The sequence below is a fragment of the Phaseolus vulgaris genome, chromosome 9, assembly GCF_000499845.2.
Source record: "Phaseolus vulgaris cultivar G19833 chromosome 9, P. vulgaris v2.0, whole genome shotgun sequence".
NCBI lineage: Eukaryota > Viridiplantae > Streptophyta > Magnoliopsida > Fabales > Fabaceae > Phaseolus > Phaseolus vulgaris.
The window spans coordinates 29,219,691-29,232,031 of NC_023751.2; the positions used below are offsets into that span (position 1 = coordinate 29,219,691).

At 25.5% G+C, this 12,341-nt stretch overlaps 1 protein-coding gene across 1 annotated transcript; it reads right to left on the reverse strand.

Annotated features, from left to right (window-relative positions):
• Nucleotides 1-5,329: 5,329 nt before the first annotated feature.
• Nucleotides 5,330-11,270, reverse strand: LOC137821956 (PLASMODESMATA CALLOSE-BINDING PROTEIN 3-like). The gene is made up of 4 exons (XM_068626779.1): nucleotides 10,987-11,270; nucleotides 10,451-10,687; nucleotides 9,853-9,886; nucleotides 5,330-5,917 (listed from the first exon to the last, which is right to left on the reverse strand). The coding sequence occupies exons 1-4, from the start codon at nucleotides 11,039-11,041 to the stop codon at nucleotides 5,701-5,703; spliced, it is 543 nt and encodes a 180-aa protein (XP_068482880.1). The 5' UTR covers nucleotides 11,042-11,270; the 3' UTR covers nucleotides 5,330-5,700.
• Nucleotides 11,271-12,341: the final 1,071 nt, after the last annotated feature.

A 12,341-nucleotide genomic window follows, 5' to 3' on the forward strand; every position in this document is an offset into this window, starting at 1 on the left:
ATTAGTCCATCTTTATATTTAAATATATACAATAATTTTCTGTAACAAAATTAGTAAAACGAGTAAATTTATATATGTTTTAAAGTTTGAGAATTAATTAATTTTTAAAGTGTAACAAATAAAATTGTACTTACTCATTCACTTATTAGTTATCTTCCAAAATATATTGTGATATCTTATAACATCATCATTACATATAGCAAAAGAATGAATTCACTAATTTTTTTAACATTTTTTTTATTTTCTTATTGGATTTTATATTGTTATTTGAAGGTTTAAAATTTATATAACAACGCATATTCGTTATATTGTATATTATTATCATTTTATTCTTTTTACTAACTTAAATATTAAGGAATCTTTTATAAGTGAATTTTTATTTCATATTCAAATATTATCTTTTAGGTTGTTTTGATTGGAGAGAAAGTGTGTGAGGATTTAAGAGGAAAGTATGAAGAGGGTGAGTATGTTTGGATTTGGATATGTTAGGCTGGATTTGTGAGAAAAATTTATTGAAGTTTGTAAGTTATACCATGATTATGAAGAATTTTTTTAATTTGTTTAGAAATTGTAAAATGTAAGTTTACAAATATACTCTTGTATTTAAAAATATTTAAATAATGAAATATAAAGTATTTTTGTGTAGATTTAAGTTAATTAAAATATTGTAAATTATTTTCAGTACTATTGAATAATTTATTTTAGTGTTGTTCATTAATTATTTTCGGGAGAAAATACGAGTTATTTAATATTATTTAAACATGGAAAGAATCATAAAAATAATATTATCTAAGCATATACAAATTTACCGTTATATTTATTTATACATTTTGAATGTATTTTTCTATTTATTGAATTAAATTGTATGTAGATATATAATCATGTAAATTTTTAGATGATATTTTATAATGAAAAAATGTTATGTGTAGAGTAAATTGTACAACAAATTTATTTATAAAGAAGAGAAAATATATAGAACAAAGTATGAAATATCATACAACATGATAGAAAAATAATAGAAACAAAAGGTATTATTATATATATTATTGCATGAATAACAAAACAAAAAATAAGGTCAAAACAAGAAAACACCATCATCCTACTTTTTTCCTCCAATCTTTGCATCTTAGGAGAGCAAAGAAATCACTCTTCATGCAGATTGACTCTACCCTCTTCCTATCCCTTCACATCCTTCCTCTTCAACATTGAAATATTTGAATCAAACACAACCTTAAAGTTCATTATAAGAAGTCAATATTTCATTAGTCACACTTTTCGATGTAACTCTATCATAAAAATTATCACAAAATGTAGAAACATATTGAGTTTGACATCTCATAAAAAATAAAGTTTGAAAAATAACTTTAATTCTTAGTATTCATTACTAAACTAATTATTTACACCCATAATTATATTTATAATTGATATACTTTTGTTACCTCAGTTCAGTTAATCCAAATCACCATTATATGTACGCACTATTGTAAAAAGGAAATCACATTGTACTTATTTTCAAATCTTCCCTTTCTTTGTTTAAATAAGCATAGGCATGCAACATTCGTATAAAATTGTCATTACATCATTTGTATAAATGATGTAATAAATGTTTTATAATAAGAGAGTGATTCTTATTTGATGAATTTTTCCATGCTCTTGAAATTCAAGAATATATATATAAATTTAGTTCTATATCGTTGATTTGAGAATATTAATATATAATAAGTATTATGATATGCAAATATTTCTTTATGTAGATTTTATTATTCATATATGTTACTATTTATTATGTATGTTCAAATCCTTTTTAAGGTGTTACGTTAATTTCTCTCAACAATTAACCATTAAATATACAATGTCTTTTTGAGCAAAATACATAGTTTATCTAAGATATAAACTAATTTATTTATAAGATTAAACAACAAGTACGCAATGTCTCTCTAGGTCAACTACATATAAAGCCTCTTTAGACTATACAACAAAAGTTGCTTAGATTACAAGTTTTACTCTCAACAAAGAAGATATAAAATTTACATTCACTACACTCGAGATCTAACTTCACAATAGTAAAGAATATACAAATATGATTTATCTTTCTATGTCGTCTAACAAATGAAATATAAGCTAAGCATTTGAAGTTTTTTCATCTTTTTCAAATGTACATAAGGCTCTTTTAATATAACTTTGATCCTTCATATTTTTTTTACATGGAAAAGATTTCTTTCGTGAAGATCCAAAAGGAACCAATTTAGCTTAGTACTTTAGAAGATCTTTTGTCAAAACTTTGTCAAAAGGTTATGAATTTGTGTTGACATTGTTATATAAGTTTAAGGGTCCGTTTGTTTTTTAGCGATGAAAGGCAAAGTTATATTGTTTTAAAAAAAATACAAAAATCAAAGCAATAAAATATATTAAAACACAAAAATCGAAAAAGTTTTTACATTCTAAACTTTCTTTTTCGTACATTTGCGAGAAAAGTTATATATATATATATATATATATAATTAATTAATTATAATTTACTTTTTTATTTTTTTATTTTAAATTTAAATTATTCTTATTTTTATTTAAGTAGAACTATAATTAAAATATAAAAAATATAATTAAAATCATAAAAAATTATTATTATAAAATAACATAATTAATTATATTATATATATAATAAATTATAAATATATTTTTAAAAATTAAAAAAAAATAAAATTATATAATAATTATTAATTACAAAAAAAAATATAAAATTAATAATTTTATTTAATATAAAAATGACTTTTTATTAAATATTTAAATAATATTTTAATTAAAAATAATTATAATTTATAAATAAATAAATTAAATTATATTTTTAACAATTTTTAAATGTAAGGGCAAATATGTAAAGTTACATTTTATCAATTAAAAAAATACAACTTCAATCACACCCATTACATCACTCACAAACTTTCACAAACTTTCCTTGTACTTTCCACTATATTTACCTTAATCAAAACACTCTAACTTTCTTTACACTTTCTCTTCAAATCATCTCAAATTCACTTCTCCATTTCCACTTTCTAATCCAAACAAAGCCTAAGTTTTTTTCTAACAGTACCATAATGAACTTACACACATTGATTATTGGTTTTTTCTGTAACATCCAAAAATCTATAATATTTTCATATATATTAATAATAGTATGTTAAACGCTCCAATCGTCTAATATATTGTGTGACTGTACAAATTTCTATTAAGAATATGTATACACTTTATTTGGTTTTATCATAAACTTATACAATTCTAATAAAATAATAGACTATTTAATGAGTCTTAATCATAAAATAAATGAATAAAGATTAGTCTTTAGAATTAACTATTAACATGTCTTTAGACATTCAATCTTGGATTAGACGATTAAATCTCAATAGATGATCAAACATCATAGAAGGTCAAAAGAGTGTTAAACGGTCTAAATAAAACATTAGATGATGAAAGAGACATTAAACACTTCAATCAAAAGGTATTAGACAATCTGAATAAATTATTGTGAAAATTCTTCATGAAAATATCCTAAAAACTTAAGATAAGACTTCATAACACAGAATACCACACTGTAACAAACTTCTTAAAAATTATCTAAGCATTTAGTTAATTCAAAAGTTAGACATAATAAACATGATATCTTATATTAGAGTTTTTAGCCACTTATCCAATAAAGCCCAAAACTTTCTACCTTTTCCTTGACATGTTTCTCAAATAACGACTCGTTTGTTTCAAAGCGAAGAAAGGCAAAGAAACACAATTTACAATGAAAACCAAAGGAATCCACGTAATAAAAACAAAAAGGCACACAAATCGAAAACTTTTTTCTATGCAAAACTCTCTTCGCAAATGTCCGAAGAAAGTTGTATATATATATTTTTTAATTAATTAATTTTAATTTACTTTTTTACCTTTTTATTTTAAACTTAAATTATTTTTATTTTTATTTAAAATATAATTATAATTTAAATATAAAAAATATAATCAAAATTATAAAAAAATAATTATTATAAAAAACACAATTAATCATATTATATATAATAAATTATAAATATAAATAATAATAAAAATAAATATATTTTTTAGTAATTAAAAAATATATTTCTATAATAATTATATTAATTAAAAAAAGTAAAGATAAAAATAATATTATTATTTAATATAAAAATAATTTTTTTATCAAATATTTATAATTATAAATACTTAAATAATATTTTAATTAAAAAAATTATAATTTATAAATAAGTATATCAAATTAATTTTTAACCATTGTTAAATATAAGGATAAATATGTAAATTTACGTTTTTATCAATTAAAAAATATATATTTTCAATCACACCCATCACATTATTCACAAACTTTTATAAACTTTTCTCACACTTTTCACTCTATTTATCATAATCCAAACACCCTAACTTTCTTTACATTTTTCCTTTGAATCATCTCAAATTCACTCCCTCTTTTCCATTCCCTAATCCAAACAAAGCAAACATGAAATGTAGACCCTTGTGTTAATTAGGCATTTGATCATGCTTTTTACGTGTGACTTTAGCGTCTTGCCTTGCAATGTCGAGAAAAGGGATCTAGATTCTTCCTAATAGGTGATCTCCTTTGCTATTTTGATTTTAAAGTATTCTACACAAATTAAACCTAACAAAATTATTCTAAAATTACAACAAAATAAATTTATTTGAAAATTACAACCAAATATAAATTATTAAATTCAAAAAGAGATTTTATTTTATTTTAGAAAAACATAAACTATCATTTTTTTCATATATTTTTCTATTTTTCTTTTTTATAACACATGATTAGGTAATGCAACATAAGGATCATGTTAGGTTTGCAATATCTCTTAAATACTTTGTACTCAATAAAAAATGGTAGCATGACAGAAATATTTTTCATAGCTCTTTCATGATTTGATTTTAGAGTTATTTTTTTTCTCTCTTCTAAGCTAATTATCAGAATTCCTATACGAAATGCTTAAGGCTCTTTCATTCCTTGAAGGCCCACTACATAACTAGCCACATAGTATATGATCACTTACCATATATAAAGTCTAACAACTTCATCTTCTATCTCACATCTCTTAACCTGTATTATCATTGTTAACTTGGTAAATATAATTTAATACTAAAAATAACCAAGAAAAAATATAAAATCACACTAATAGTATAAATATTAACCCTTAATTTTTCTTATTTCTTATTTTATAAAAGAATTTCAAATAGATTTTTTACTAGAATGTCTAAACATCCTCATTTAACAATTTTTGAAAGTGGCCCTTCCTTTGGGATAGCTAGGGACAAAAGAACAAAGAGATCACATTCTCATCACATTAACTACTAAACCTTTAGATCCACATATATACACATACATGCATATATATATATATATATATATATATATATATAAAGATAATGGAAAAATAGAGAAGGGGTAAAGACCCAGTTCCTATAGCACTACTTGGAAAGAACCAAAAGCCATTCCTTTGATCCAAGTAGATGTTAGGAGAAAAATAGTAATAAAAAAGGAACCAAAAAACAGTGCCTCTAATTGAACACCTAGAAGAACATAATTTGCAGAGCCACATGCACACTCATTTATGCACAGTAAAATACAGAATCACATTTGTCCATCATAATAACATGGTCAGAGTCATGCACAGAAGCAGACACTTTTCAGCCCCACCAATACAGAATCATCATGAAGGCTGAAAAGAAGGATATGAAAAAACTAGTGTTCATAAGGCCACCATGACCATCATATGTGCCAACCCCAGAAGGACCAGTGCCACTGCCAATCCCTCCCAATACTCCTGGTGTGGAACTGTATGGAGAGGAAGAGGTTCCAGAGGAAGGTGTGGTTGTCCCAGTGCTTGTTGCAGTGCCTGCAGTGCTGTTTATGAAAAGGGAACCAATGCTCAGAATACTATATTAACCACATGCATACAAACCCCACAAAAGTAAACCCAAAACTGAATCACAATCACAAGGATATGGTTACCAACTATAAGGAAAGATAAACTTTTAATTCAACCTTATAAATTTACATGAACATGTTCTTATATACTTTATCAACTATTAAGAAGTAGATTTTAACTAACTTTATAACTTTGCAGACGCTTCTATTATGAAAATGTTCTTAGTTTTAGTTAAGGTGATCTCCAACATCAATAGTTTTAAGTCTCCAAAATGTTTAAGGAGCTAAAACACTAGATAGTTTTTCTTTCAAAGTTTAGTTTCTCTTCACTCTTAAGCCTGAATTTCTACACAGTAAATTTCTTTGGAGATATAATATCATGCAGCATGCATGAAGATCGAATGAGTTATATATGGGCTGGAACTGTGTTCATGTAGTACAGTGGTATAACTATGGGGCATACTCAACCATTGATAGTTACTAAGAAGTTTTTAACATTGTTTTGTCTTCAAATTTCATGAAGATACTGCTGTTCTTCATATATTTCACTAGAATGGAAAATCACAGAAAAAATAAGTGTTTCAGCATGGACCATATATATTACATTATGTTCCCTCAAATTTTTACCTGAGTACTCCTAACAACTATGAACCAAATCCAACCCTTTTGAGTTTTTGAATAAATTTTACCATTTTAGGCGTAGGAATGTTCATTTCTAAGAGAATGTCACTGTATAATGAGTGTTGAGAAATGTCACTGACAAGAGAAATCAAGTAACCATAACAAATGACAAATAAAGACAATTTTGATTCACACGAGGAAAAAGAATGCCAACAAGAAGTTCTTATGCACACAAAACAATTAATTCAAACAAGAATTCATGTTCAATTCGAAAAATTATAATATAAGAGTTTATAACCTTTCAAAATTTCTCATCTTCTTCTTATATGGAGGCATATTTTAATAAAAAAAATATTTTTAACTGTTATAATATAAAATAATTCACCATTGATTACTTTAGAAAAAAAATACGTTAAAGTTATTACCAAAAATAAAGTATGAGGGACCCCACTTATAACACCTACATGGATAAGAATTAAAATTAAATAAAAAGTGAAACTAATATTTAATATTTCATATCACTATTTAAAGTATTGCTCTCACTTTTTTTTACTTTCATTTGTTTCAGGTGTCATTCTTCCATATTTTCTTTATAATAATTTTAACCTTTTCTTTTTTGCTGTATTAGCTTTCGTGAAATAATTAAGTTGTGGTCAATTAATAGACTGATATCTTTATACCATTTTTAAGTGTAATTCTCCTTTTACTAATGCTTATCACATGTAATATATTTGTGAAAACACCAAATTATGATTGTGAAAACTGAGGAGTACTTGACCATGACACAAAATCCAAAGAGTAGTACTTTTTATCTCAAAGAAGTATTTTATAAATGCTTAAATAAGTTTAGGCTCATCACTCTTAATATTTCATAAAAAAATTAAATCAAATAAATACCTAATAAATTATAAAATTTTGGTTTAAATTTCTTAAAGTAAATACTATTTATAATTGGTATTTACTAATATTATATTGATTCTTTTACCTTATCTGTATAATGCTTTTAGATATTTTTATCTCTCATCATATTCCTTTCATCATAAGAACTAATATATTTTTATAACGTATGATGTTATCAGAAAAAAAATTATACAAAAATGTTAAAAAATTTAGCAACCCAACTAAAAAATAATAATTGAATACTCAAAACAATAACTACATCCCATATTTGTTTGAAAATGTTTCTCAACAAGCTTAAAGAACAACATGAATCTATGGAGTAACATTGAAAGACCTATTAGGAAAAATAATTAATTAATTAAGCATATTAGGAAGGGTGCAAAGTGGGTTATTTCTTTCTTTACGTAACCCAACTTAAGAAATTTAGTTTAGATTAACTTTAATAAAAAGAGATACTCTTGTGCAAAGCTTTCCCTTTTTTTTTTTTCAATTTTAATGTTTTTCTCATCTCTCTCACTTTCTTTGCATCCAACCAAACATAACACTAGAGTTTTCCAAAATTATTGGCTCATATCTCGAAGCATTATTTACAAGTTCTTTATTAAAGTTGTATAATCAACTATCATGTACCCAAAACAATTATTGATTCATCATGAAAAGTGAAAAAAAAATTATGGGTAATCTCATAAACTTCCTAAACTTCTTTGTTTTACATCTAATTAGTCATGAAAAAGGCAAATAAATGGGATAGAAGAGCACAATGGAGACAAATTTGTCTTTTATTTTTTCTTTTTGTCACTTCTTGATAAGATCAATGTTTGCCTAAATCATTGGTCTCAATTACTTCAGTAACTATGATAAGATTAAAGCTAGCAGTCTATGCCATTACCTTATTAGAAAGGTAGGTAATGTATTTTTTAATATTCTCATGGTATTTTTTTATTGATAAGTATTTTATACAGTAATTTTAATAGCAGAAAATATTTAAATTAGTGAGAAGAGTTATTAGGAGTAAATAGTTGGCTGATTATATATTTTGTTTATAGTATAATAAAAAATAAAATTTTAGTATAACTTTTTTAATTATGTTAAATTTATTCAAACATTCTTAATAATTAAAGTAATTGAATATATATTTTGTTTTTAATAATTATCACTTGCCTTTGTTAAAGAAAAAATGGATATTAATATAGAATTAATTTTGAAAAAATAAATACTTTTTTTAATTGGATATTAATATTAATTTTTCCTTTTAATAAACATAGTTACCAATTACTAAAAAGTAAACTCATGTTCAATTATCTTAACTATCACCTAAGTTTAAATAAAATTAAAAAAACTGTATAATTTTTTTTCTTATTACACTAAAATATAACAACTGAAACAACTATTTATCTAAATTTAATTAATAATAAAAATAAATTTAAGAAAATCAAAAGGTGTATATTAAAATTACTGGTAAAAAATAAATGAGCAATGAATGAGCCCTGCATCATCATCATCATTGGTCAAAATGAGAAAAGAGTTTGGCCTAGAATGGACCACGCAGCTAGTGCAAAATAAATAAAAGTAATGCTGGATTTGGACTTAGCCTACGCAAAAAAGCAATGTTTTTCACAATGCACAATAAAGAAAAAAAGTAATGAACATAGAACAGTATGTTATTAAATATTAACTTGATTAATCATGATATATTTAAAAATATTAATATTATAAATGCACAACAAACCCAACTTCACACACGCACAAAATAAAGCTGCCATTGAATAATTTTCTTAATATATTACACAATAATATATAAGTCAAATCTAAAAACTTTCACCAAAGGGATAGAAAAAAAAATATTGTTTATTTTTTGAAACTTTAGGAGAGAGTTTTTAAAAATAAGCTAATATTTTCTTAAAACTAATCCCTACCACACATTAATATAGAGTCTGTTGTTTCATTCATTATTCTTTTAACTAAAATGTCTGGTGTGAAAAAAAGATAACACCAGAGAGAACCCTTCTTCTACATGAATGGTTCTGAAAATCCAAATTAGTCACTGATGAATGAGATTATGGAAAACAAATGAATAATGCACCCACTTCCCCACAAAAGAGAACCTTTTGTGGGGATAGAAAATTTTAATGTAAGCATTGCTCTCAGTCTCCATTATGAGAAAAGTAAAGTTAGCTGCCATGTAAAGTCACTAGCCACTATGCTACTAAATGTGTATACTATATACAACATACCAGCTACCATACAAAACTTTAGGCAAAAGAAAATAAAAACTAAACCTGCTATTTAAGGGGGAAATTTGTAAAGTTGTTTAAAGGTTTAGAAGAATCAAATTTCAAACTAAAAGGCAAAACAGAAGATGAAGAGGGAGAAGGGTTCAATATGCATACCTGGTGCTTGCAGGGTAGGAACATCCTGCAGAACCTGCTCATAAAAAAACAACAACACAACAAGGGGATGATAGAAAAGTAGGGTCAGTTTTTGTTTTTCAAATTACTAATTTATTGGTTTTACTCTTAGATAGTTGCCATGATAACCTTGGAAGTCTAAGAATTTTGAGGTAACTTGGTAAATGAATTTAAGTACCCTAAAGAGAAAGATTCTAAATAACAGTACTAAAATCCTTATAATTCAATGACTGGGACCTAGTTGGCAAGACATTGGATTTATGAAGGACCATTTGAGTTGAATTTTCACAAAAGCTCAAAAAGGGTCATTTTTATTACTATAACTAAATCTCAAATAAAACATTTATCCAAATTATTACTAATCTTCAAAACAGCAAAGATGTTAAGGCCAGTTTAGATATTAAGTCCAAAATTTGTACCTAGAGGTTTCAAAAGATAACTTTTTTAGCAAAATGGTAATTTAATAAAATTACTCAAATCCTTAAGTTTTCAAGGATATCATGATATGAGATTCCTCTTTTATTATGGCCATTATTTTTTACAAAAGAAAGAGGAAGAAAGAGTGACTTGGAGGATTTACTGGGATCTGATGCAGTAACAGTGGCTGTTCCTGCAAAGTCACAAGACCCTTGAGCTTGGCCCTTCTTTTGGAAATAGCTGTTAACTGCATAGTTACAGTGAGCTCTAACAGTGTTGGGTTGGAAACAAGGGCCATTTTGGTGCAAAGGGTTACAATCAGCTCCAGCTCCACAAGCATAGTCCAAGGTCTTCTGCAGTATGGTATCACTTCCATCCTTGCAAACGCACCAAGTGGCACCTATCATGTTCCACATAAAAACTTTATGCCAAAAAAGAAACTACAAATACACACACATAATCAAGAAAGCATGTGTTCAAACATATTTCAACAGCAGTGGAGATATGAAACACTCTCTGCATATGTATAGCTATGTTGTGTGCTTAGAAATGATAAAAATGTTGTGACAGAGGGATCTAACATAAAAAAAGATGATCTTAACAAATGTTTAACCAAAAAGAGTAAACATGAAAGAAAAAAATGCTTTGTTGGTACATATGAAAGAAGATAAAATGTAATAAGAACTAAAAGATGCTTACTTGAAGAGCTAATGAAGGCCAATAGAAGCACTACTGCCAAAGCAAACAAGGCCATGGTGCTGATTTTTAGAGGTGGAAGCAGAAAGATGAGGTTGTTTGGAAGAGTAGCAATGGTTGCTAGAGAGAGTGAGTGTGATGTGAGAATGAGCAAGACAAAAAATTGTAAGAGATGATTTTGAATTTGATGTAATAAAAAAAAAGTTGTGAAAATGGTGGTGGAATGATGGACCCTGGTGTGGGGTTATGAGTACTTTTTCTTTGGGTACTCTTTCATTTACATAGTTACTGCTACTAGTTGATGCATAGTGTTTTTATTGTTTCAGATTTTTTCACTTGTTTGTTTGCACAGGACTCGAGAAATGCTTGGCTTGAGCAGAGAACAGAGAAATTGTCTCTGTTATTTCATACACTGAAATAACATACAGAAAAAATAAATTGTATATAAAAACAAATAAATATAATATGCTATATTTAAAATCAACAATAACAAATAAATTTCATTGACATATATAAATCTCTTAAAAGAAATCAACAATTTTTTTTTGTTAATTTGTTGAAATTTTCAAGCTATCAATTTAGTATTACTATGGCTGGTTTAAGGTAATTATTACCTTGCACTTCCATAGTTTTTCCTCCACTTCCATGAAATGTTACAAAGGTTTAAAATGTATATATTTTAGATTTTTGAATTATAAAATTTAGAAGAATATTTTATGATACACTGTATATAACGATATATAATGTAATTTCAGATTCAAAAATATATTATGAGTTGTATAGGCTGATAATTTTATTTTTGTTTTGATGAAAATTTACAAACATTTTTATTATTATAACTAGCGGGAACACAGACGCATTTGCATTTTTTAGTCTTTATTTTTACTATTATCATATATATTTATTTAAATATAAATTTATGTGTATTTGTATGTATCAGATATATGTTATTGGATTTCAAGAGATTTGAGGAATGAGAGAAATATGTTATTGGATTTCAAGAGATTTGATAAAGGAGAAAAATAAAATAAGAGAGAACAAATTAAAAAACTGCTCTACATTAAAAACTGATTTAGATAACTGTTTTAAATAAGAGAATTAATTTTCCATCCTCCTGACAATTAAGTGACTACAAGTAAAATAAAATAAAATTAACGTACCAATCTCTCCACTTTTAAGTGTGAAAATAAATAAAATAAAATTTTAAAATTAAAAACTGTTTATTTAATAAAGAAGAATATCAGTTTGAAACATAAAAGTAACCAATATTTTCACTCTTCTACCCGTTAGTTAACAACAAAATAAAATTAATGTACCAATCTCTCTACTCTCTTATCAGTGAGAACAAATAAAATAAA